We start from the raw sequence: 26,628 nt of genomic DNA on the forward strand, positions 1-26,628 counted from the left end.
AATAAAGCAGTACAGTATTTCTCACAGTCTTATTTGAAAAATTAATTAGATTAGTCTAGGAAAATACTCAGTTAAGTGAGCTGAATAAAGGCAATGATGTGAAGAGAGGAATGGTGCTTGCATTTAAGACACAGGACAGTGAGGTTTCCATAGGTAGGATCCTCTAAACCCCCCTCACTTGGGGTTTTAACATGGGGATGTCAGCAATTGCTTAAAAAGAATAAATTGGAGGCAGGCAGAGTTCACCATGCGATTCTCAGACAGGAAAAGTGAACAGACCTGGGAAGTAACAGCAAGTTTGTTTTTAAGAGTGAGAAAATCTCACTCGTAAGTAGTGGTAGTTTGGATAAATAAGAAACATGGACTGTGTTTTCCAGACCTGTTTTTATGCTGTTCTAGACATATATGAATATGCTTTAATGCATAGCAGGACTCTTCACCTGAACATGAACCCCAAATGCTTTGTGAAGAGAAGCCTTTACTGGGGAGGTGTATCAGAGCCTTGAATTTTGTTCTCAGTTTTTGCATGTTGATGTAATGTACTTTTTCTCTTGTTCTCCCTGCAAAGATGTCTAGGCCTTCACCTTAAAATAGTTCTGTTCAGCAGGACTTGGCAGGTGGAAAAAAAATTGGACACAGTCTGAATTGCCACCAAACTATTTTTTTCATCAGCTACATCCTTTGTATAGGTCTCAGCAGAGTCTGACATGTCTCTTAGATTGACATTTTTCATCCCATTCAGAATACAATTTCTTAGTGAATGAAATATTAAAAGCACTGGGCAGAGAAATAGAAAATCACTCTTACTAATGAGACATTTTGTATGCTTCGATTTAGTTGCCGCATCAACCGTATCCTGGAGTCCCCCCGAGGAAATGCTCTCCTGGTTGGCGTGGGTGGAAGCGGCAAGCAGAGCCTGACCAGACTGGCAGCCTTCATTAGCTCTCTGGAGGTTTTCCAGATCACTTTGAGGAAAGGGTATGGGATCTCTGACCTGAAGGTAGGTGATTTTTAAGGCTGAGGTGTGGGGGGAAGGAAATACAAAGCAGAACTTGCCCTGAAAACTTTGTCTTGTTGCATATTGAGTGACACTGTTGTGAAGACACTAAAAAGCCTCAGACAAAGTATTGGACTGCAGAGAGGAGCAATGCTTCTCGAAATACATTGCTGAACATGTCTGCACAGGGTTGCAGACAGACCTGATGTCCTCTGCCAGTCATCTGAGCTGGCCAGGCCCAAGAGCACTCCAACCCAAGGCTTAGCATCAGTGCTGGGATGTGCTAATGAAGCCAGTGGTTTGGACATCCACTTCATGCTTGTTCAAGAAACCGTAAAGGACCAGAAAAGTTCTATTTGATTATTCTTTCTAATTAAACCAAGATGTGGTAATTAGCTCATCTGTGAGGTGCATGTTGTGGAGTGATTTGGGGGTGGAAAAGGAGCAGGAGAGAGTAGGAGGAGAGTTCCCAAATCATATTCAGTTCTTCCTCGGGTATTTTTTAAAATGGAGGGACCGAGTGGATGGTTCACTATAGACAACGCTTGCCCGTGCTTATATTTATGCACAGGCTAGTGAGCTTAGGAGTTATAAATCATCATTTTAAAATATCACTGAAATGGTTTAAAAGTATTTTAGCTGTGGGCAAAATTATTCTTATTAAAAATGTTGCAAAAATCACAATCACAGTAACTTCACACAGATTATGGAGCAGTTCATCTTGAGTGTGCTCAACAGGCATGTGCAGGTCAACCAGGGGATTGGGCCCAGCCAGCATGGGTTCATGAAAGGCAGGTCCTGCTTGACCAACCTGATCTCCTTCTATGACCTGGTGACCCACCTGGTGGATGAAGGGAAAGGCTGTGGACGTCATCTACCTGGACTTCAGCAAAGCCTTTGACACCGTCTCCCATAGCATTCTTTTTAGGAAGCTGGCGGCTCATGGCTTGGACAGGCGTACTCTTTGCTGGGTAAAAAACTGGCTGGGTGGCCGAGCCCAGAGAGTTGTGATGAAAGGAGTTATGTCCAGTAGGCAGCCGGTCACGAGCAGTGTTCCCCAGGGCTCAGTTTTGGGGCCAGTCTTGTTCAATATCTTTATCGATGATCTGGATGAGGGGATTGAGTGTGCCCTCAGCAAGTTTGCAGATGACACCAAACTGGGCAAATTTCCAGTGATGAAAGTAACAAATGATTCTTTTGGAAGAAGCATGTGTTTGCTGAATTTCTAAGATAGTTTCTTGGCCAGTGTGTTTCTTCAGGGTCCCCTCCATCTCTTGTATCCTGCTTGGAGGGTCAGGAAGGAAAGGATCCAGTTTGAGCTGGATGATGGTGCTTTTCCCATCTCATGAACAACTTGGATTTCAAAAAGATGATGTCCCTTATTAGGAGGACACTGTCTCCTTTGAAAAGAAACAGCTTTTCCATGCAAACAGGCTCTCTATCAGCATCACTGCACCGAGTGGGAGACTGAAGGGTGAGTCCCTGCTTGGACTCTGGAAGATAAGGAAGAAATACACAACGGAAAAAATCCGTGTTTGCACAAGGCATCCTCCTCCCTTCCTCACAAACAAAAATACTGTGTTGCAGCACCTCAGGAAAAAAAAAAATCTTGTATGCTTCTGAAACCAGAGAAATCTACAGCACGGGGATACCAAGGACCAACATTTCTGGTCACTGCTGTCTCCCAGTCCCTGTGGTGCTTTAGCCTCCTTGTGTATGTGACTTACTGTACCCACAGCCCAGGGCAGAGTGAGCCTTTATGAACTCCCCTTGCAATCTCCACAACCAGGGATTGCATTGATGTCTTCAGCCACTTCCATTGACCTCTAAGTGTTTCAGACTTAGGCATTTCCCTTTATCTAGCAGTGCTGGCCAGGGCTTTCTTCTCATTTTTTGTGTTATATAGACTTGGGCATAATGTCAAGTCTTACCTGATAATGTCTTACAATAATTATAGCAATAGACTCCCCCATAAAACCTGGAAAGCTCAGCTGTGAAGATGGAGAGTGGCCAAAGCGCAGTTTTATGCTAATTAATTGCAATTGCTTTGTTCTCGGTTAATGGGAAGATTCTGAAATATGCTGCTTGTAGGTGTGGTACCTAGCCCGTGCTTTGCAGAATGTAGGTGCAGCCCCTAAGTTCACTTACTTTTCAACCTCCAGGCAGACCTGGCAAACCAGTACCTGAAAGCTGGTGTGAAGAACATAGGCACTGTGTTCCTGATGACTGACGCACAAGTGGCGGACGAACAGTTCTTGGTGCTGATGAATGACTTCTTAGCATCAGGTATGTTTATTATTGCTTTGATTTCTCCTCTCCCCCTTTTGAATGTAGTTTTTCTCATGGCAGAATCTGTAGTTCTAGAACATGCAGAAGGGCAATATATGAAGTAAGCTAGAAGATACATGGGTTAAGCTCTAGAGTAAAAGCAGTGCTAAGGTCTCCTTGGTGAGGATGCACTCCATCATCTGGTAGGTTTTTTTCTTTCTCTGATCTCTTGTACCCAGTTTTCCATACTTCATGGTATACTGCATGTGGTTGTTAAATGACGTGTCTATTGTGATATTGCAGCTGAGGACAGAGCTAAAGGAACATATTAATAGATGAGGAGTTTGACCCATGGATCCTGTGCATCCACACTCTAGTTGTCTAATAAAATAAGGTTGTTCCTGGCTCGAATATTTGACTGGAGTATCTGTGAGTTGGTGGATGATGCAAAGCCACCAGATGACCCTGTCTGTGCGCATCAACTAACTGCTTATCCCATCCCCAGTCCTTTTCCTCTTTGTTTTTCCAGATGCATTTAAGTTTTTGAGTTGTTGCTTGCCAAAACAGTTGCAGAATAGTCAGTCTACATGCCAATGCTCTGTTGCCCTGCAGAACACAGCACAAGTATGTGTGGATGAGTGCTGGGTGCACTGGAACTGCAAGTGTACATGGGAGTGTGCAGCTGTGTCACCATGACCACACTAGGTAACCTAGAGTGGGTGTATTCCCCAGACTCCCTGGTAAATCAATGCTACTAACTGCATGCCACTTGTTGCTTTATTTATGAGTTGGGAGTGGGAAGATACCAGCTGGTTCAGGTGACCTCCATGGATGGTGAGGGGCGGAGAGTTGACAGCACAGTGGAGCGATAGTTTATGAGTAACTCCAGAGTTGACATATGTGGCTATAAATTGGCCAGATGGCTTCAGCAGCAAAAAAGCCCTGCCTGTGATGAATTTGCAACCAGGAGTAAGGACAGGGGTTGTTGTGGAGGGTTATGAGTAGCTCCCGCCACCTCTTATGCGTGGTGTAGATGACACAAACATCTCATGACTCAAGGTGAAGCTCTGCGGTGTCCTGCAGCAAGGGGCAGACTGAGCAGCCTGGCTTTAGGATGTCCAGGTCATCTTACAGTGGCTTTGAAAGGCATTATGTTTTCCTGTGGTTCCTGCGTGGGGAAGTGGGGACAGGTGAGAGGTCCTCACTCAGGGTCCAGGGAGGCAGTGTAGAGTTGCAGCCAGACTGAGGAAGGGACCATACAGGGACTGTAACTTCCTATGACATGAGCTAGTGCCACCCAGCGGGTGCTGACTGGTGGGTCTGGCTGCTTTCTGCTATCTATATGCTCATTTTTCGTACTTGTTTCACTTCTTATCATCACCTAAGAAGCTAGAACAAAATATGTATTTTAGTCTTTCTTATAAATGAGCAGATTTCTGATTAGTGGATTTTTCTAAGTGGTTAGTGCTCATATTGACAGTATCTCACTCAATAATGATGATTTCAATCAAATCAGAAGCCAGAAAGGAAGTGAATAGGTGATAAATTAAGGAACTACTAAAAAAATATTTGTTTGGGTACATTTTTGGCAATCAGCTGCATAACTATTAACTTTTGAAAGTTTTTAAAAGATTTCTAACTTTTAAAATGTTTTGGTGATCTGGGAGTTATTTGACCACTGCTGGAAATGGGATTGAAAAGCTGCAGACATTATCCATAGAATCATAGAATCATAGAATCATAGAATCATAGAATCGATTAGGTTGGAAAAGACCTTTAAGATCATCCAGTCCAACCATTAACCTACACTACCAAGTCTACTCTAAGCCAATCGAGGGTAGACTAGACTAAACCATGTCCTGAAGTGCCACATCTACCTGTTTTTTGAACACCTCCAGGGATGGTGACTCCACCACCTCTCTGGGCAGCCTGTTCCAATGCTTGACTACCCTTTCCGTAAAGAAATTTTTGCGAATATCCAACCTAAACCTCCCCTGGTGCAGCTTGAGCCCATTTCCTTTTTTCCTATCGCTAGCTACTTGGGAGAAGAGACCAACACCCACCTCGCTACAACCTCCTTTCAGGTAGTTGTAGAGAGCGATAAGGTCTCCCCTCAGCCTCCTCTTCTCCAGGCTAAACAATCCCAGTTCCCTCAGCCGCTCCTCATAAGGCCTGTGCTCCAGACCCTTCACCAGCCTTGTTGCCCTTTTCTGAACACACTCCAGCACCTCAATGTCCTTCTTGTATTGAGGGGCCCAAAACTGGACACAGTATTCCAGGTGCAGCCCCACCAGTGCCGAGTACAGGGGAACAATCACCTCCCTGCTCCTGCTGGCCACACTATTCCTGATACAAGCCAGGATGCTGTTGGCCTTCTTGGCTGCCTGGGCACCCTGCTGGCTCATGTTCAGCCGGCTGTCTACCAACACCCCCAGGTCCTTTTCCACCAGGCAGCTTTCCAGCCACTCTTCCCCAAGCCTGTAGCGCTGCATGGGGTTGTTTTGACCGAAGTGTAGGACCCGACACTTGGCCTTGTTAAACCTCATACAGTTGGCCTTGGCCCATCGGTCGAGGTCCCTCTGCAGCCTGTCCAGGTCCCTCTGCAGGGCCATCCTACCCTCCAGCAGATCGACACTCCCACCCAGTTTGGTGTCGTCTGCAAACTTGCTGAGGGTGCACTCAATCCCCTCATCCAGATCATCGATAAAGATATTAAACAAGTCTGGCCCCAAAACTGAGCCCTGGGGAACACTTCTCGTGACCGGCTGCCAACTGGACTTAACTCCATTCACCACAACTCTCTGGGCTCGGCCACCCAACCAGTTTTTTACCCAGCAAAGACTACTTCCGTCCAAGCCATGAGCTGCCAGCTTCCCAAGGAGAATATTGTGGGAGACGGTGTCAAAGGCTTTGCTAAAGTCCAGGTAAATGACATCCACAGCCTTTCCATCATCTACCAGGCGGGTCACCAGGTCATAAAAGGAGATCAGGTTGGTCAAGCTACATGTAACTAATGTACTACATGTAACTAATTCACTTACAAAACTAAAATGATTTCATTATCGTGTATAGCATATTAGGTATTTGATTTTTTTTGTAGTCTGATTAGCACTGTAGATCTGAAAAAAATGGACTTTCTGTACTTTGACTCTATTCTATGTTTGTTTACTTTGTGCTTTTATAAGAAAGTTTGCTCTCACAAGTGTTTCTTTTTTTGCAGAATGACCTTCTGTGCCACTTTGCTGCTGCTGGGGCCCATTGGCACCTGGTGCAATGATTTTTGTTGAGGAGGGGGTTTCTCTGAGCCCCCGAAGAGGGAGGCAGCCACTTCACTTTGCTCTAAGACTGCAACAAAATCCAGACCAGTAAACCAAAACATGCCTTCTTCTCTTAGGTGAAATCCCTGATCTCTTCCCTGACAATGAAGTTGAAAACATCATCAACAGTATGAGGAATGAAGTCAAAGGCCGGGGGCTAGTGGACTCCAGGGAGACTTGCTGGAAGTTTTTTATAGAGCGTGTTCAACAACAGCTGAAGGTGAGACAGAGGCTGGGGGAGTTTGGGTCCTCACCATCAACCTTGGTGCGGGGGCATGGTGTGGAGATGCTTTGGGCTACATTGTAGGGAGCTCAGTCTGCAGCCTGAAAGGATTTTCTGCTTGTTTATCATATGAACTGTGATTCTCTCAACAAGTAGTACTAAGGCATAGGAAATGCTGTCTGTTTTCATCACTTCTTGGGCTTTAGAAAGTACTATGGGAGTTGAAAATGTTCTTTTTCAAGAGCTGAGCAGGACCAGCCTTTCCATTTTCAAAGCCATGGACAGGGGTTTAACTGGGGTGCATCAGAACTAGGTCTTGCTGTTTGAAAAAGTTGCACAGGGGATCAGTCTTCATGTTGTTGATAATCCATAGCCAGAAGAATTAAAAAAACATTATATGTCATCCAAAGGGACCTGTACAATCTCGAGAGGTGGGCCCATGTAAACCTCATGAGGTTCAACAAGGCCAAGTTCAAGGTCCTGCACCACTATCAACATAGTCTGGGGGATGAAGGGATTGAGAGCAGCACTGCGGAGAAGGACTTGGGGGTACTGGTGGGTGAAAACCTGGACATGAGCCAACAACGTGCGCTTGCAACCCAGAAAGCCAACCGTATCCTGGGCTGCATCAAAAGAAGCGTGGCCAGCAGGTCGAGGGAGGTGATTGTGCCCCTCTACTCTGCTCTGGTGAGACCCCACCTTGAGTACTGTGTCCAGCTGTGGAGCCCTCAGCACAAGAAGGACATGGACCTATTGGAGCGGGTCCAGAAGAGGGCCGCAAAAATGATCTGAGGGCTGGAGCACCTCCCCTACGAGGACAGGCTGAGAGAGTTGGGGTTGTTCAGCCTGGAGAAGAGAAGGCTGCGGGGAGACCTTCTTGCAGTTTTTCAGTACTTAAAGGGGGCCTATAGAAAGGATGGGGGCAATCTTTTTAGCAGTGCCTGTTGTGACAGGACAAGGAGTAATGGTTTTACACTAAAGGAATATAGATTTAGACTAGACATAAGGAAGAAATTTTTTACAATGAGGGTGGTGAAACACTGGAACAGGTTTCCCAGAGAGGTCGTGGAGGCCCCATCTCTAGAAACGCTCAAAGTCAGTTTGGATGGGGCTCTGAGCAACCTGATCTAGTTCAAGCTGTCCTTGCTCAGTGCAGATGGGTTGAGCTAGGTGATCTCTAAAGGTCCCTTCCAACCCAAAGCATTCTATGATTCTATGATCTTATAGGGTGGCCTGTTCCCTTTTTGATGTAGGTAGGTACATGTTTAGGATGGAGAACAGATGGAGAGTTAATTTTTGAGGGAAAATTTGGGGATCATACCACAGTACAGATGCCCAAGGAGAGGCAATCCAGTCCTCCTCTGTCTCCTTCTCCCAGGATAGAGGGCGATTTCTGATGAGCGCTGATGCTGTTTTGTAGGTCTTCTAGCACCTTGGTTGTCTTCTGCCTGCTGTCTCTCCCTAGATATATTCCTGTTAGTTATTAAGGTACACTGGAAGGGCAGCATGAACGTGATTTACTTGAGGCTGATCCCTTTTCCTTGTCTGCCCTTCTGCTTAATGGCATGTTAGAGCAGATGGATGGGGTCAGGCAGGAAGTGCTGTTTATTCTCCCCAGTGTTTTGTGACAGTATCATGCACTGTGCAGAAAGCTGATCGATCCGTTGCTGGTCCAGGGCATGCTGAACCTCTGGGAGCAGCACAGGAGTGGGGCTTGGCCCAACAGAGCATGAGCACCAACACACCTTCTGCCTCACGGTCCTGAGAGAGTAGTGTAGGTGCAGAAGAGAGCTTTTGTGCATGGATAGCTTCTTGAAGCTTGCCTGGCCCTGAGAGAGCAACATAGAGGTGCCTGAGGCTTATGCTTGAAGGTGTAGGAAGGATTTCTACATGTCTATCCCCTGTGTGTGAGCATGCAGTGGCATGTCAGAGGAGCAGATTCTCTGAGTTCAGCAGCCTCTTCTGAAATGGAAACAAAGGTAGTTTTGTTACAGGCTGGCTTCTGCAGCTTCTAATGGTGGAGGTGGTGACACCTTATAGAGACATCTGAGGTGTCAGCAGCCTGCTCCACGGCACTTGCAAGGCTGTGCATACACCAGCCAGGGCTAACAAGTGGGAGAGGGATGATGCACTGAGTGAGATATGCTGCTTCCCAAGCCAGTCCTTGCTCAGATATTGCTACTTCATTGCATGGTAGCAACTTGTTCATGTCCTTCTTTGTGCTTGATTAGCAGAGCTTGTAAATCCAGCTGCAGCAGGCTTGCAGGAGAAGGGCTGTGATGAATGTTGGTGGCAGGTTTTGGTCCTTGTGTCTTATTTTGCAGTTAAAGCTGGTGGTGGAGTAGTGAAGAGGAAAGATACAGTCTGTCCTGACTTCACACCCTGGGCAAGGAGTTTCCTTCTGGAAAAGGGAGAGCTTATGCCTTCCTGAGAGGAGCTGAGAAGGCTGGCTGTGGAGGGAAGGAGGTTCCCACCCTGCAGGGAAAGACAGGTGGACAAGGGAAGGGTGCCGAAGACTGGAGGAAGAGGAAATGGTGCAGGTCTGGGAGGGTGCTGAGCAGGGGAGTAACAGCCCCTTGACAAGGCCCCAGAGAATTGCGAAGAGAGATTTCCCAGAGACCCACAAACACTGCATGATTTGCTGCAACTCAGAAACTTTTAGCAGCTGTTGGACTGAAATAAAAACCTGAAAAGCAAAGGACCTGCTGCACAAAAATGCAATGAGCAAGGAAAACGCATTCACAAATGCTTTTATTTCCATTCTGCTTTGTTATGAGATTTCTCTATTTAAAAAAATTTCTCATTCTGATAAAAGCAGAGTTTGAGTTTGAGCCACCTCAACCCTTTTCAATGCTGGTTTTGGGGGAAACAGTCCAGGCAGGCCTGTGGTCCTGCCAGGAGAATTTAGATCCATTCGCTTTAATTCCTGGTTGCACCACTTGAATCTGACGCCAGTTCCCTGACAGGCAAACCTTTGTGTCACTGCTAAAGCAGGGAAGAGTGGTTATATTAAACCCTGGCTGCAGCCTTGAAAGTGTGCCAGGCTTCTGCTTTTGACCGTAGCAATGCTTAACACCACAGCGTGTCTTTATTGAAGAGAAAAAATGTGTGTACTGCTGGATTACGCCTTTTCCAGGCCAGGCTTGCTGGCCTGAAGTGCAAGGGCTCAAGGACTGAGGTTGCTGTATTTTTAGCTGGTGGCGCAAGACCTTCCTTTGGAAGTTGCTGGAGAAGTCCGGGCTGTGCTGCACAGCTGGAGCCCAGTGCCTGCTCCTGGCTGTCTTGTCACCTTCTCCTTCCTTGGGCTCCGCAGGTCGTGCTGTGTTTTTCACCTGTTGGTAGCAAGCTGCGCATCCGCAGCAGGAGGTTCCCTGCCATCATCAGCTGCACAGTCATAGACTGGTTCCAGGAGTGGCCGCGGGAAGCCCTCGAGTCCGTCAGCCTCCGCTTTCTGCAAGAAACAGAGACCATGGAGGTGAGTACCTCACCCACTGGCATCTGGGGGTGCCCGAGCTGTGTCTGGGTTTGAGTTCCTCTGCTGGGTGCAGGCGCTGGCCACCCCTGGCCGCATGGTGCTGGTGGCAGCCAGGTGTGACCTCGTCCCTCCGTTCAATGCAGGCAATGCCTCACACAGTGAGGATTGTATTGCAGAGAGCATTTGCTCAGCTTTATTGCCCTCCAACACTTATCCAGGACATCTGGGTGACGGTTCAGAGAGGAATTGCTGGTAGCGCTGTAGTGCATTAAACTTAATTGAACAGTGCTTGAAATATGGTCCAGGATTTTTTAGAGGCAGGCATGGACCTTAGCAGAAATATGGCCACAGGCACCATGCTTCTGTGTGTTTGTACACTCATAGTATTGCCATTGAAATGACCGCTTTGCTAGCAAGAGAGGCAGCTTACAAATTGGTGCAGAAAATAACCTAATGCTTATGATTATTGCAGGAAACATACACTTTTCTCTCCACGTGTGTCTGAGTGTCTGTATTTCTCAAGGGCAAAAATATGTCAAGTTCTCATTGATGATAACCTGCTACTAGACTAAAAGAGATTCAGTTCTGTTTATTTAGCTTTTCTGGGCAGGATTGGAAGAATAAAGTCTACAATGTTTCTTTTTATAAGTGTGCACTTTCCCCATCTGTACAGAAGAAAAGCCCAAATTTATACTTAAAAGGCTGTTATTTTATAAAGCTGAATGCTAGAAAAATTGCTTGGAATAAGATAAGGTATGAGATAAAAAGATATAAAAAGAGGTATAAAATACATGAACAGACAAGGTTATTTTATAGATAACAAATGAAAAGGGATCAACTTAAATGATACATCCTGGATTTTGCTGCAGCAGAATAAAAAGTTAATAAATTCCTTTATATACAGCACAGGTCTGTGCTACATATAGTTGTTCCGTTTGAAATATTTTCTCCTTGTCTTCTCATCTCACTTTTAGGATTCAGTGAAAGATTCAATAAGCAAATTCATGGCCTACGTCCACACAAGTGTGAACGAGATATCCAGATTGTATCTGAGCACTGAGCGACGATATAACTACACCACTCCAAAGTCATTCCTTGAGCAAATCAAACTCTATCAGAATTTGGTATTGAAAAAGGGCAAGGATTTAAAAGCAAAAATGGAGCGACTGGAGAATGGCCTGGAGAAGCTCAACAGTACGTCTGCACAAGTAAGTAAACCCTTTGGGGTTAAAAGCTGATGTTTTCCTTGTTTCTCTCTTAGAGACATTTCTGCATCCTGGTTCGAAGGAGAACTTTACAGACTGAAACTGTGCAGGGTATAAAATTTGTACTAGGTCCTGGCTCTAGTCTGGTTTGAACTGGGTTCCTGGAGGAGCAGAAGTTATATTCTGTACTGGAAAGGAGAAGGGAAGAGATGTGTGTCCAGTCTCTGCTGTTTAGGTGGTGTTAATCCCAAATGAAAGATAAGTAAGTAAAACGAGACAGGGAGATGCCTGGCTGTGTACAGCTTCTTTTAATGGTTATATTTCAGCTGTAGTGACAAAACGGCTTATAAAATACAGGAAGACCAGTGATTTTTTGGAGTTGCCTCCAGGAAATCTACAATAACTTCAACAAGAATCCCGTCTTTCAAACTAAATAGAGCATCCTTTTAAAATAAGGCTGATGTTCATTTTCCTTGCATTATGCTGTCCAACTTTAGGGAAAACTAACGCATGTCTGAAATGTAGATTAGCCATCTCAAAATCACCCCGCTAAAAAGCGGCACTGGCGCTCTTCTGTGGTAATGACCAGATGTTGTTCTGAGTATTTCACAAATCTCTCTGTAGTGACTCAAACTGCCTTTCAGAGCTTTGCTGTCAGTACCTGTTGCTAAACTCCCATTTTTCTCTCCATTTCATAATCTATTAACTCTCACAAATGTTCATATACAAGCTTCTTGTCGCAAATACAGATTTTTTACACGGCTTTGGTTAGCAGCAATTTAAGATTTATTAATATTTCTGAGATAGATCACAGTATTAGGTTGTATAATTCTTAACAACACTTAAGCATCAGCCAATTTGAAACAGCGATTTGATGAAATTTGTTATAATCAACACAGTGACTTAGTTAAAGATTCAAGAATGGCAAGGTTCACTCTATTACTTACATGGAAGAAGTACACAAAGGAGAATTCAGCTACACAGAGGGATCGTGGGTGCAGGGGATAAGGAGGACCCTCCTGTTGAGTCATGAGATTCAGAATAGACCTCCTTGCTTTCTACACTCCTTTTAGAGAGGAGTCTATGTGCAGCTAGGTCCAATCTTAGTCTCAGACTTGGTCAACAGTTTATGTGAGTAGGGATAGTAGTTAGGGATATATATATGTAGCCAAATTGCACATACACACACGCACACACTGAGGTTAACCTGTGATCAAAATTTCCCTTTTTGTGAGTTTTGTGAATTACTCACTTTTATGTGCTGGCATTCATCAACGGACGGTCGGTGAACCTCATGAAGTCAGGTCTTTGGGTCCTCGCGAAATCTACCCTGAGAGACGTCCCAGCTCAGGGGGAGATACTGGGCCACACAGCCTGCTGCGGTCCCAGAGAGCTCAAAGAGGTCTCCCTCTTGGATCGCTCTTTATAGGATCTCGAGATGATTGGCTTTGGTCAGTAATTTACATTCTGGCCACAATTTGTGCTGAGTGGTCCTGATGTACCATTCAGGCAGCAGATAGCCCAGGTGTGGACAGAGATTGCCTGATGCCCAAGTCGTTATGACCAAGATAACAACACAATAGGGCTTTTCCTGGGGGGGCTGTACCACCACACTTCTGTGGCAAATGGGCCTCTCCTGAAGGTGCTCTAAAGAAATGCAGGAGGTTGATGTGAATGAAGGACTAGCAGGTTCAGCCCTTTCCATATATATCCTCTGGATAATGCTGGTGGCATAAATCATGTCTGTCACACTCAATAGCATACATGCCTTACTGGAGGGTGATATATGGGCTTTATTAGTGCCTCTCAACTCTTATAGTCCACACCTCACTTCAAACAGTTGCTTTCTTCATGGTGCAGGACAGGTCTTTGAGGACACAGGAGGGGACTGGGCACGTTTCATGTCCCCTTTGCAGGTTTTAGCATCTCCTTTGTAAGGATGCAGCTGAGGTTGAACAGCCAGTAGCAGAGAGCACCAGTGACGCCAACCAGAGCAATAAGTATGTGCCCTCACTGCAAAGCAGACCTTACATCTACCTTGCCTATGGAGCCAAATAATTTTGCTGACCTGTCGGGTGCTGCTGTTTTTGATGATGCCCCAGTGGTGGACAAGATCGCTTAGGTCTGTTTTTTATTGGGAGCAACTAAATGAGACTAAACTTCTGAGAGGAAACAACTCTCATGACTGGAGCGCTGCACTGGATGGCTATAAGCTCTTCAGAATGGATAGGCAAGGAAGGAGAGGCGGTGGGGTGGCTCTGTATGTTATGGAGTGTTTTAACTGTATAGAGCTCGACAGTGGTGATGATAAGGTCGAGTGCTTATAGGTAAGGATGAGGGGGAAGGCCAACAAGGCAGATGTCCTGTTGGGAGTCTGCTATAGACCACCCAACCAGGATGTAGAGATAGATGAAGCATTGTACAAGCGGCTGGCAGAAGTCTCGCAATCGCTAGCCCTTGTTCTTGTGGGGGACTTCAACTTGCCGGATATCTGCTGGAAATACAACACAGCAGAGAGGAAACAGTCTTGGAGGTTCCTAGAGTGTGTGGAGGATAACTTTCTGATGCAACTGGTAAGTGAGCCTACCAGGGGAGGTGCTTCACTTGACTTGCTGTTTACAAACAGAGAAGGACTCGTGGGAGATGTTGTGGTTGGTGGCCATCTTGGGCTTAGCGACCATGATATGATAAGAGTTTTCGACTCTTGGCAACATAAAGAGGAGGGGCAGCAAAACTGTTACCATTGACTCCTGGAGGGCAGACTTTGGCCTGTTCAGGACGCTGTTTGGGAAAGTTCCTTGGGAGGCAGTCCTGAAGGGCAAAGAGGTCCAGGAAGGCTGGGCTGTCTTCAAGAAGGAAGTCTTAAGGACACAGGAGCAGGCTGTCCCCATGTGCCATAAGACCAACCAGCAGGGAAGATGACCAGCTTGGCTGAACAGGGAGCTTTTGCTGGGACTCAGGAAAAAAGAAGAGTCTACCACCTTTGGAAGAAGGGGCAGGCAACTCAGGAAGAGGACAGGGATCTCATTAGGTCATGCAGGGAGGAAATTAGAAAAGCAAAATCCCAGCGAGAAACCAATCTGGCCACTGTTGTAAGAGATAATAAAAAATGTTTTTATAAGTACACCAACAGCAAAAGGAGAGCAAAGGAGAATCTCCATCCTTTGCTGGATGTGGCGGGGAACGTTGTCACTAAGGATGAGGAAAAGGCTGAGGTACTTAATGCCTTCTTTGCCTCTGTGTTTAATAGCCAGACCAGTCATCCCCAGGGTACTCAGCCCCCTGAGCTGGAAGACAGGGACAGGGAGCAGAATGGAGCCCTCATAGTCCAGAAGGAAGCAGTTAATGACCTGCTACGCCCCCTGGACACTCACAAGTCTATGGGGCCAGATGGGATCCAGCCGAGAGTACTGAGGGAGCTGGCGGAGGAGCTCGCCAAGCCACTTTCCATCATCTATCAGCAGTCCAGGTTAACAGGGGAGGTCTGTGATGAGTGGAGGCTTGCGAATGTGATGCCTATCTACAAGAAGGGCTGGAAGGAGGACCTTGGGAACTACAGGCCTGTCAGCCTGACCTTGCTGCCGGGAAAGATTATGGAGAGGTTCATCTTGAGTGTGCTCAACAGGCATGTGCAGGTCAACCAGGGGATCAGGCCCAGCCAGCATGGGTTCATGAAAGGCAGGTCCTGCTTGACCAACCTGATCTCCTTCTATGACCTGGTGACCCACCTGGTGGATGAAGGGAAAGGCTGTGGACGTCATCTACCTGGACTTCAGCAAAGCCTTTGACACCGTCTCCCATAGCATTCTTTTTAGGAAGCTGGCGGCTCATGGCTTGGACAGGCATACTCTTTGCTGGGTAAAAAACTGGCTGGGTGGCCGAGCCCAGAGAGTTGTGATGAAAGGAGTTATGTCCAGTAGGCAGCCGGTCACGAGCAGTGTTCCCCAGGGCTCAGTTTTGGGGCCAGTCTTGTTCAATATCTTTATCGATGATCTGGATGAGGGGATTGAGTGTGCCCTCAGCAAGTTTGTAGATGACACCAAACTAGGTGGGAGTGTCGATCTGCTGGAGGGTAGGATGGCCCTGCAGAGGGACCTGGACAGGCTGGACCGATGGGCCGAGGCCAATTGTATGAGTTTTAACAAGGCCAAGTGCTGGGTCCTGCGCTTGGGTCAAAACAACCCCATGCAACGCTACAGGCTTGGAGTGGCTGGAAAGCTGCCTGGCTAAAAATGACCTGGGGGTGTTGGTAGACAGCCGGCTGAACATGAGCCAGCAGGGTGCCCAGGCAGCCAAGAAGGCCAACAGCATCCTGGCTTGTATCAGGAATAGTGTGGCCAGCAGGAGCAGGGAGGTGATTGTTCCCCTGTACTTGGCACTGGTGAGGCCGCATCTGGAATACTGTGTCCAGTTTTGGGCCCCTCAATACAAGAAGGACATTGAGGTGCTGGAGTGTGTCCAGAGAAGGGCAAGAAAGCTGGTGAAGGGTCTGGAGCACAGGCCTTATGAGGAGCGGCTGAGGGAACTGGGGTTGTTTAGCCTAGAGAAGAGGAGGCTGAGGGGAGACCTTATAGCTCTCTACAACTACCTGAAAGGAGGTTGTAGTGAGGTGGGTGTTGGTCTCTTCTCCCATGTAGTTAGCGATAGGACGAGAGGAAATGGGCTCAAGCTGTGCCAGGGGAGGTTTAGGTTGGATATTAGGAGAAATTTCTTTACGGAAAGGGTAGTCAAGCATTGGAACAGGCTGCCCAGAGAGGTGGTGAAGTCACCATCCCTGGAAGCATTCAAAAAAGGTGTAGACATGGCATTCGGGACATGGTGTAGTGGGCATTGTGGTGTTGGGTTGATGATTGGACTGATGATCTTAGAGGTCCTTTCCAATCTTAATGATTCCTAGTTTTTACTTTCATTATAAATAATCCAACCATGAAGCCAAGAAACATGAAATTGGTATTCTACCCTTAACTGGTTTAGTGGTGGACTTGGTAATGTTAGGTTAATGGTTGGACTGGATGATCTTAAAGGTCTTTTCCAACCTAAACAATTCTATGATTCTATCATTCTAAGTCCTTGTAGTGTCAGTCAAACACGGGGACCCTTCTGTATTCTTCAGGCATATCTTCATACATGTTGAGAAGGGTTCTCTGATGAGCCACAAAACAGGTGCCAAGAAGTGGTGGAGGACTGGGGAGGAGATGGGAAGCCACAGCACCTGTGCGTCTTGCAGGTTTTCCTATTGCAAGAACAGTAGAAGAACAGCAAAGTTCATATCTGGTTGGAGTAAGGCTGGGGAGAGAAGTGCCTGTTTGTGAAGTTGATTAAGATGCACAGCAGTGAGGACAAATATGTCAAATCTGAATCTAAAATTAGCACTGGTGGCCTAAAATTAAACACCTACATTTTCAGATGTGTGCAGTAGTCAAAACTGCTGTTGATTGGAAACCAGAGTGTATTTAGCAGTACTGGAAATCATACCAGAACGTTCAATCTTGAATATGGATTTGAAAGTCTGAACTTTACATTCACCCGTGGAAATGGTTGCTCTTGGTGCTCAGGAAGTGACAAGTCTTCTGTCTCACTCAGGTGTGTCATCTCCAGTTGTGTTCATGGCACTTGGAAGCGATAGGCTGTGGGTTTTTTTATTTTCAAAGTAAAGTCTGAGGATTAGTGCTCTCATTATCAGCATTCTCCAGATTCCTGCTGCTTGGATGCCATGATAAGTTAATTATGATTTTTATGTATTTCTATAGACCGTTCAGTGTTGCCTCAGCATGCAGGGGCTGTTGTGCAAGTAGTTGAAGGGTACTTTCTGACTTAGCAGCTCCAGTTTCAAAATAACCTCTCCCCCTCCTTTTATTCTTCTCCCCCCTACCATGCTCTTTTTTTGTCTTTTGAGATTTGGACATCTTGATACCGCTAACCAACTTTTCTTCTAAAGCAATGTTTTCCATCAGCTTACGTGCCTAACCCTCTTTCCCTGAAGGCAGTGACTGTCCTCAGTACTCAGAAAAGCAGAAGATGGCTTCCAGTTATTAGGACATAATAGATTTGGGAAGATATGTGGGATGAGTCAGTTGTTTTTCAGAGTGATGTTCATTATGAAGAGGTCAGCACTCTGTTCAGAGCCTGTTGCTGAGTAATTTTTAGGATGACTTTGGTTAATATTGCATCACTGGATTCCAGATTCAAGTCTTGCTTGGTCTATCAATTAATTGCTGACCTTGGTGATGTATTTTTTGTTCTTGAAACAAGGCAGGGACAATCAGATAAAATGAGTCTTCTGGTAGCCTGCCCTCCAGGTTTCCTATTCTTTAAAAATTCTTCTTATTCTGTCCTGGTGGTAGGCAAGTGCTTCTTCCTTCCCTGTTGGAGTCACAGTACATTACCCTTGAATCTCTTGTTTGCTTTGCTCTTTCCCTTTCTACTTCATATTACTAATTGCTTATCAGATTGTCCTGGACTCAGGAAGCTGCTCACAGGTTTTTCACATTTCTTAGCACTGTTTGGGACCAAGTACTGACCCTTTTGTGGCCAATAATGATATTCCATGTGCTAAGGCACGTGCTGGATCTGCATGCTTATGCCTTGATCTAATTATTAACCTGGTGTTGCCTATGGGAAGAAGTTTAATAGCTTCTCTCTTTTCTTTGGGATGACAGTCTGTTGTGATTTTCCATGCCACCTCAGTCTCTCTTTGTACTGTTATTCTCTTGTAGTTCTTGCTTTCTTCTGCTTACCAGCTATGTGTTAACCAAAAGGCATCTTCTGCTTTCACCAGTGTTGGCAGACACTGGAAAAGTCAGTGGTGTTTTTTTCACCTCCCCTGGATGTCGTAATGACTCTTCTGTGGTGTGTCTGCATGGCAATTTATAAAGCACATGTCTGTGGTTGCCCAACAGCACAGTAGGGTCCAATGTGCTGGCAAGAACCAAGCAGGTCACTGCAGCATCCTGAACTGTTAGCTGTGAGAGCTCATGTCTTTGAAGAGGTGTGAATCCCCAATCCCATGCTCTTCTTTCGGACATAAAGCAGTCTCTTTCTGTCTCTCCACATGGAGCTGCTTCTCTTTATCTTTTTTAGCAACTCCCTGTGGCCCTGGTGGCCCTGTTGTCCCTGTTGTCCATGCCTGTGTCCACATGTCAGGTGCTGCTGCTGCATGCATGCATGCCCCATGCCTTTCAGTGCCTTTCTGATCTCTGTCTTGCAGACTGATGGGTTTCTGCTATTCAACCTTCCCCTCACATTGAGTGTTCCTGGTTTCCTTTACACTGAGGTGTAGTGGGTTCACCTTGGCTGGATGCCAGGTGCCCACTAAGCCATTCTATCCCTCCCCCTTCTCAGCAGGACAAGGCAGGGAGAAAATAAGATGGAAAAGAACTTGTGGGTTGAGGTAAGGACAGGGAGAACACTCACCAATTACTGTCATGGGCAAAACAGACTTGGGGAAATTAATTTCATTTATTGCCAATCAAATCAGAGAAGGGTAATGAGGAATAAAACTCAAACCTTAAAATACCTTCCCCCCACCCCTCCCTTCTTCCTGGGATCAACTTCACTCCCAATTTCTTTACCTCCTCCCGCAAGCGGTGCAGGGGTTCAGGGAATGTGGGCTGCAGTCAGTTCGTCACATTGTCTCTGCCACTCCTTCCTCCTCACACTCTTCCCCTGCTCCAGCATGGGGTCCCTCCCACAGGGGACAGTCTTCTGAACTTCTCCAATGTGAGTCCTTCCCACAGGCTGCGGTTTTTCATGAACTGCTCCAGCATGAGTCCTTTCCACATGTCTTTTCCACGGAGTGCAGTCCTTCAGGAGCAGACTGCTCCAGCGTGGGCTGCTCTCTCCATGGGGTCACAAGCCCTGCCAGCAAACCTGCTCCAGCATGGGCTTCACTCTCCATGGGGTCACAGGGCCTGCCAGGAGCCTGCTCCAGTGCGGGCTCTCCACAGGGTCACAGCCTCCTTCGGGTGCATGCTCCAGCACGGGGTTCTCCATGGGCTGCAGGTGGATATCTGCTCCACTGTTATCCTCCATAGGCTGCAGGGGAACAACCTGCCTCACCATGGTCTTTACCATGGGCTGCAGGGGAATCTCTGCTCTGGCACCTGGAGCACCTCCTCCCCTTTCTTCTTCAATGACCTTGGTGTCTGCAGAGTTGTTTCTCTTACATCTTCTCACTCCTCTCTTCCAGCTGCTGTTGCACAGCAGTTTTTTCCCCTTCTTAAATATTTGATCACAGAGGCACTACCAACATTGCTGATTGGCTCAGCCTTGGATAGTGGCGGGTCCATCCTGGAGCTGGCTGGCATTGGTTCTATCAGACATAGAGGAAGCTTCTGGCATCTTGTTGTGCCCATTTTTAAAAAGGTAAGAAAGCAGGACCCTGGGAACTACCGACCTGTTAGCCTCACCTCTGTGCCTAGGAATATCATGGAACAGATCCTCCTAGAAGCTATGCTAAAGCACATGGAAGACAGGGAGGTGATTCAAGACAGCCAGCACAGCTTCACCAAGGGCAAGTCCTGCCTGACCAACCTAGTGGCTTTCTATGAAGGAGTGCCTGCATCAGTGGACAAGGGAAAAGCAATGGATGTCATCTATTTGGACTTCTGTAAAGCCTTCGACACACTCCCTACAACATCCTTCTGTCTAAATTGGGGAGATATGGATTTGATGGGTGGACTGTTCAGCGGATAAGGAATTAGTTGGATGGTTGCATCCAGAGGGTAATGGTCAACAGCTCGATGTCCAAATGGAGACCAGTAACAAGTGGAGTCCCTCAGGGGTCTGTACTGGGACCAGTGCTGTTTAGTATCTTCATCAGTGACGTAGACAGTGGGATCGAGTGCACCCTCAGCAAGTTTGCAGATGACACCAAGCTGAGTGGTGCGGTTGACACGCGAGAAGGACGAGATGTCATCCAAAGGGACCTGGACAAGCTGGAGAGGTGGGTCTCTGTGAACCTCATGAGGTTCAACAAGGCCAAGTGCAACCTGGGTTGTGGGAAGCCCCACTATCAACACAGTCTGGGGGATGAAGGGATTGAGAGCAGCACTGCGGAGAAGGACTTGGGGGTACTGGTGGATGAAAAGCTGAACATGAGCCAACAACGTGCGCTTGCAACCCAGAAAGCCAACCGTATCCTGGGCTGCATCAAAAGAAGCATGGCCAGCAGGTCGAGGGAGGTGATTGTGCCCCTCTACTCTGCTCTGGTGAGACCTCACCTGGAGTACTGCGTCCAGCTCTGGGGCCCTCAGCACAAGAATGACATGGACCTGTTGGATTGGGTCCAGAAGAGGGCCACAAAAATGATCTGAGGGCTGGAGCACCTGTCCTACGAGGACAGGCTGAGAGAGTTGGGGTTGTTCAGCCTGAAGAAAAGGCAGCTGCAGGGAGACCTTCTTGCAGCCTTTCAATACTTAAAGGGGGCCTATAGGAAAGATGGGGACAATTTTTTTAGCAGTGCCTGTTGTGACAGGACAAGGAGTAATGGTTTTAAACTAAAGGAGGGTAGATTTAGACTGGATATAAGGAAGAAATTTTTTACAATGAGGGTGGTGAAGCACTGGAACAGGCATTGTATGACACGATCGTATTTTCTGTGCTGTTCTCCTTTTGCATCATGGTGTTTTGCATGTGATGTTGTTGCATCATGTTGTTATCTGGGATATTGTTGGTAGCCCCGACCAGGAGTGCCGTGGAGCTGACCCAAGAATGACCAGGGAAGAGCAGCCTGGAAATATGCTCAAAGGATGGTGGATGGCCCTGCTCCTCATCTAAATGGTTTATAACACTTGTGGTTTTCATAGGGTGGACTAGGAGTATGGGGGGTGTCAGTGCAAGGTGAGAGACTGTGTGTGACTGTTAGAGAAGTTCTGGGCTGTGAGAGGGCAGAATATGAGAGCTGTGCTGGTAAGAGTTTCTGCACACCCTGAGATAATACTTGTTAGTGGTAGTTGGGCTTGGCCACCTCTGGGTTTTGGAAGTGTAGTTTAATGGCTGGAAATACGACAAGCATCTGAGTTTTCCAAAGAAACAGAAAATAGCTCTATGTGCAAGCTGCCATCCTTTTTGGATGGAAGGTCCTTTTTGGTGTGTGAGAGAGGGGAAGTTTGAGTATCTTCTGTTACTATGACATGTAGAAAGAGGAGAACTTTTCATGCCTTTATTGCTAACGTTTCTCTGCCAGGGATGGTTCCACAGGCCATTGATGGGAGCACATTTAAGGTTTCTGCTGTGCCTGTGCCTTCCTGAAGGTAGTGGTGTGAGGCCTCCCTGCTCACTGGCGTCTCATCAAGTATTTTTATGCCTGGGCACTAGGATGTGTGGGAAGGGAGGAGAAATGGATGTGACAATGTTTTTGCTGTGGATGCAAGTACAGCATTAAGGGAAACTTGTTTGCTGTGCTGAGGGGATGAAGCTGGAGGAGTAAAGTTCATAAATGTACATTCCCTGTGCCACCGCCAGGACATCACTAAAGACAGTGCATGTGGGTATTTAGGTGTAGCTCCCATTTCTCTCTCTCCACTGCACACACGCTATTAAATTGTCCCTGCTCAACTGTGTTTGAGCTTTAGCCTCACTGGGGAAACATGATTGTTTCCTTTCATGTTCCAAAATCCTGCTGTAGGTAAGGGAGGCTGGAGGTCACCGTATGTCCCCTAGATGTGGTGTGGTCTATTGGCAGAGGGTCTGGCAGAGGGTCCAGCAGAGCCTCAGGACACACATCACAGCTCCAGCTTGCACCATTTCCACTGGGAATTTAACATGTAATCCAAGCCCAGGTAGGCAGGGGCCTTCACAGTCATACACTTCTGGGCTTCCAAATATTTTTCAGGCAAAGCCCTAACTGAATTTCTTGCTTTTTTAAATACTGACAATGTTACAGCAAGTCATTTACCCTTCCATTATTACATGTGCTTGACTGAAAGTAGGTTTTGTCAGGGCATTTTCTGTTCTCACAGGCTGCACTGGGGGCTGAGTTTACATTGGCTCATTTAGTAGTGCTGTTGAGTGCTGGTGGGTTTTAATCCCTTGCCTGTTTTGTTGTGGTCATGTAAACCCTGAAAGCTCCCATGTATATATCCAGCACATGATTACTGATTTTTGGGCAGAAGGTCACAAGCCACATCTGGCATCAGCGAAGCCTCCCACTGCAATCCCCAAAGCTGAACAGGAAGCTGCCACTGAGTTTGCTGACTGAAGGGTTTATGTGCTCCTGTGAGCCCAGAGTAATTTGGATTTACAGTTGCATCTTTGTCCTAGTGAAAACAGCATTGTAGTGCTAGGCAGAAGGAGATGACAATGGATGAAGTGCACAAAGAGACTCCTAAGAAACTGCTCTCAAACTTGAAGCTGATGCTTAACGTAAATAGCTTCAGTTTATAAGATTGCAAATTGTGCTCTCTCTTCTGGTATAAAAATGGAATTATTGACAAAAGCAAGTGTCTGACTTCCCTTCTAGTAAGTATTTTTATATAGGTAAACAAGTACCCCAGGAGTTCTAAGCAATCCCTTATGAGCCTGATGGCAGGACAGTGAAAAACTCCATGGTGTGCACAGAGCCTGTGTAAATTCACTGAAACATTTGATTTAAGAAAGAGACTTTCTGTCTTCCAGTGAGAGCCAGTACGAGCTCCCCCACCAAGCAAATGCTTCAGCCTGTTGCTGGAGAGGGCTCCTACCTTGCTGGGTGTGAGCAGCTGCTTGGTGGAGCAGTGTGTGAGGAGCTGCTACCACTGCCATGCCTCTTGGCTACCAGCTGAATGGGAGAGCCCTTCTCAAGCTCATTTGACATCTCATTTTAAAGCCTCTTGAGCCTTGGACATCTTACAGGGGCTGTACCTGTCAGAAGATCCCAAATGTAATCTTTCTGGTGTGAAAAATGCCCTTCCTGCCACAAGTCTGTGGCACCTGATGGTTGCAAGGGAACTGATAGGGTTCTGCCTCTGCCTTGTGTGTGTCTGGGGCATAGGATGGAGGGGTGGGTGAGTGGCAGGATGCACCTGGTCGAGCAGGCAGTTCGGGGAGTGCTGATTCCTGGTGCGCAGGTCCTCCTCAAAACCTGCAGTGGCAAAATACCATGTGCTCTGTTCCGATGGTGTCAAGGTTGAGAAGTGAAAGAAAGTGTAGCTGAATTGTATGTCATCTCCACTGCAAAACATATGCGCACAGCGCATGTACACCTCCTTTACCAGGGACGTGACGTAATGTCAGATCTCATGTTCAAAGCTGGATGTATTTGGCTTTATAATGAGAGAAGCTTCCTGCAAATGCCTGGTCCATGGTGAGGCTCTTGGGCTATATGAAAATAATCCCAAGAATAACTGAAATGAAAGCTTCCACCTACTTCCCATTGGATCCTGCTCAAAGGAACGTTCATGTTGCTCTGGCACCTCTGTCCAGTTTCCAAGCAGAGGCAGTGAGCAGGGGTGGGATAACCTCCTTAGCAGCTCGTCCTGCTGGTGCTGGTGTCTCCCCTGCTGGGTTTCTCACTGCTAGCAGACTGCTCTGGTGTGTGGACCATGCACATGGGCTCTCCAACTGTGACCCAAGCAACCATGAGCAAAGGAGAGCAGCAGTATCCTGCTAACAGCTAGAAACACTGCTTTTCTGCTAGGGTATTGCTTGCTTTACACACAGGCCCTCCATGCTTTTGGGTACTTCTCAGCCTCACTTGAGTGTGAGCCTGTGCTGTTCGGCAGGGCACAGAGCAGGTTGGTGAGTGTCTGTGCTCCCGCATGTATTTCTTCCCTCTAGGTGGATGAGCTGAAGGCCAAGCTGGCAGCCCAAGAAGTGGAGCTGAAACAGAAGAATGACGATGCTGACAAGCTGATCCAGGTGGTGGGGGTGGAGACGGAGAAAGTGAGCAGGGAAAAGGCAGTCGCCAATGAGGAGGAGCAGAAAGTGGCACTTATCACCCAGGAGGTTGAGCAGAAACAGAAGGACTGCGAGGAGGACCTGGCTAAAGCTGAGCCTGCCCTGGCAGCTGCTCAGGCCGCTCTGAACACCCTCAACAAGGTAGGGTGAAGATTCCCATGGGAATCCAGTGTCTCCCCTCTGGATTGTGGGGGGGCAATGTCATCTGATGGCCCAAGTTTTTGGGCATTGTATTGTCCCTCCTCCAGCTTCTTCCCAGCTGGTGCTTACTCGGTCACAGGTGTAACTCAGAGCAGCCATGAGGCTGCACCAAGTTACCCTTTACTCATGGCCATGGAAAGCAGAAGGAATTGGAGGTAGGTTCTTCATTTGCACCTCTTCTCCACTGTTGGCTGGCTCCCCTGCTTCTTGTCCTGCCCTACAAGGAAGGGGAGGTTACCTTACTGTCACCCTCCTTTAGGACCCAGGCAAGAGTGTCTCAGAGGGATCACCAGTTCTGTACCTCTGTCTTGCTATCTGGGTGCTGTCTCTGGCTCAGACCTGTCTGCTGGAGGAGGACATGTAGGATGGAGGGCTGGGCTCCTGGGCTGGGGCACAGCCCAGACCTTGCTCCAAACTTTTCTGAGGCTGAGCTGCAGGGAATGAAGCTGTAGGAGGGGAGACAGGAGAGGCTGCCGGTGGTCTCAGGATGACTGGTTGTCAGCTGTCCTGAGGGTTCTGTGGCAAGGAGCACTGTGCCCTTAGCTGGTCATAGCAGAGGTGCAGGAGGTGTGGCAGGACAGGCCGGGTAAAGCCCAAGCACCCCTTTGTTTCAGTGAGATACAGTATCGATACTGTTTGCTTGGGGTATTTCTGTGCAAGTGCACAATCAGCACGGCAGGAGCTGAGAACACTCCAAAATACCAACAAGGCAGATTTTATGCCTAGCTAGGCTGTGAGACTTTCTCCGCAGTGGTACAGCTGGTGCTGAGAACATTGCACAGGCAGATTTCATGTGAGCCCTGCAGACTGGTGTTGGTGGTCGGGCTGGCACTTTGTGGCTGCAGCTGGCAGTGAGCACGGGCATCCTCTGAGTTCCCACTTGACCCCTCTCCTGCTTTGGAAAAGGGATCTGTGATGGGAAGGCTCACATCCCCCTCTGAGTCTGTGGCATAGAGTGGGGCAAGTGTCTTCCTGCACCCCACAGAAAATGCCTTGCTTGGCCAAGGGGGAAGACAAGGTGGGGGAAGAAGGCTCAGAGATCCAGAGGTGCAGTGGGGAGAGTTGGTGCCTTCTTGGGCTCCTCTGGGCATCCTTCCCTCATGAGTTCCCTGCTGTTGTAGGGACAAAACATGGTGGCCTGAAGGTTTGGACTGACCTCTAGCTGTATTGGGGTGGGATTTGCCTTGTCCTCTCTTTGTCCAAGACGTTCCTTAGGCCTTGTTGAGTGTGATGCTCAATGTCCGATACATACAGCTTGGCTCCACAGGTACACTCATGGGGTGGCTTTTGGTTTGACACAATAAGAAGTGCTGGCACAGAAATCTCATTTCATGTTTGGGTATATCCAGTGCCAGGGCTTCTCGGGTGGGGAGAGGACTTGTTCTTCAGCAGTGTCTTTGGGCTGGGCAAGACACTATTGTAGATGGTGGGTAGCTGGGTACTGAGTGCGGGGTGACCTCTTGGTAGAGCTGTATGTTGCTGCACACAAGGTGACTCTAAAGAAAGATGCAGCTGGGGAGATGTATAACCAGGAGATAAGGACTGCTCTGACTGCAGCAGACTGATTGGTTTAGGGAAGGCTTTTGGTACCTTGGAAAGTTTTTCCTCCAAGGGTGATCCAGGAGTTGCTGTTTGGAGCCTGGCACTCTGAGATGTGCCCTAGAGACACATACCTACATTTTATCTTTGTCTGCAGTTCACGCAGCATCCTGGAGCAGCAAATTCCTGCTGTACCAAGGGCAGAGCAGTGGCCGCGCACCAGGTGCAGCTAGAAAAGCAGAGTTATTCCCATGATCACAGTAAGGCACGGCTCAATCATGCCTCAAACCATGGCTCAATCATAGCCCTGTTGGGGGAGAGGAAAGCAACTCTGAGTCATGAGGAATGGGTTTTCTGTTTGATTAGCTTTCAGAAAACATGTGGCTTTGCTGCAGAGATGTGTTTCTTAGTCTCTTATTCCTGGAAGGGAAAGGACTGTACAAAGGGAAAATATTTGTCTTTTCATTAGTTTTGGTTTCATGCTGGAGCTGTAGAATATCTCATTAGGCAAAGATTAGGGAGATGCT

General features: G+C 47.3%; 1 protein-coding gene across 1 annotated transcript in view; it reads left to right on the forward strand.

Annotated features, from left to right (window-relative positions):
• Positions 1–26,628, forward strand: part of DNAH9 (dynein axonemal heavy chain 9) — a 228,024-nt gene that overhangs the window by 87,191 nt on the left and 114,205 nt on the right. Inside the window, exons 44-49 of the mRNA XM_075720144.1 lie at positions 838–1,000; positions 3,160–3,283; positions 6,660–6,802; positions 10,119–10,280; positions 11,255–11,488; positions 24,242–24,502. Of these exons, the coding sequence (XP_075576259.1) occupies positions 838–1,000; positions 3,160–3,283; positions 6,660–6,802; positions 10,119–10,280; positions 11,255–11,488; positions 24,242–24,502 (1,087 nt within the window). The remainder of the gene's footprint in view (positions 1–837; positions 1,001–3,159; positions 3,284–6,659; positions 6,803–10,118; positions 10,281–11,254; positions 11,489–24,241; positions 24,503–26,628) is intronic.

Source organism: Pelecanus crispus, chromosome 12 (genome assembly GCF_030463565.1).
Source record: "Pelecanus crispus isolate bPelCri1 chromosome 12, bPelCri1.pri, whole genome shotgun sequence".
Lineage (NCBI taxonomy): Eukaryota > Metazoa > Chordata > Aves > Pelecaniformes > Pelecanidae > Pelecanus > Pelecanus crispus.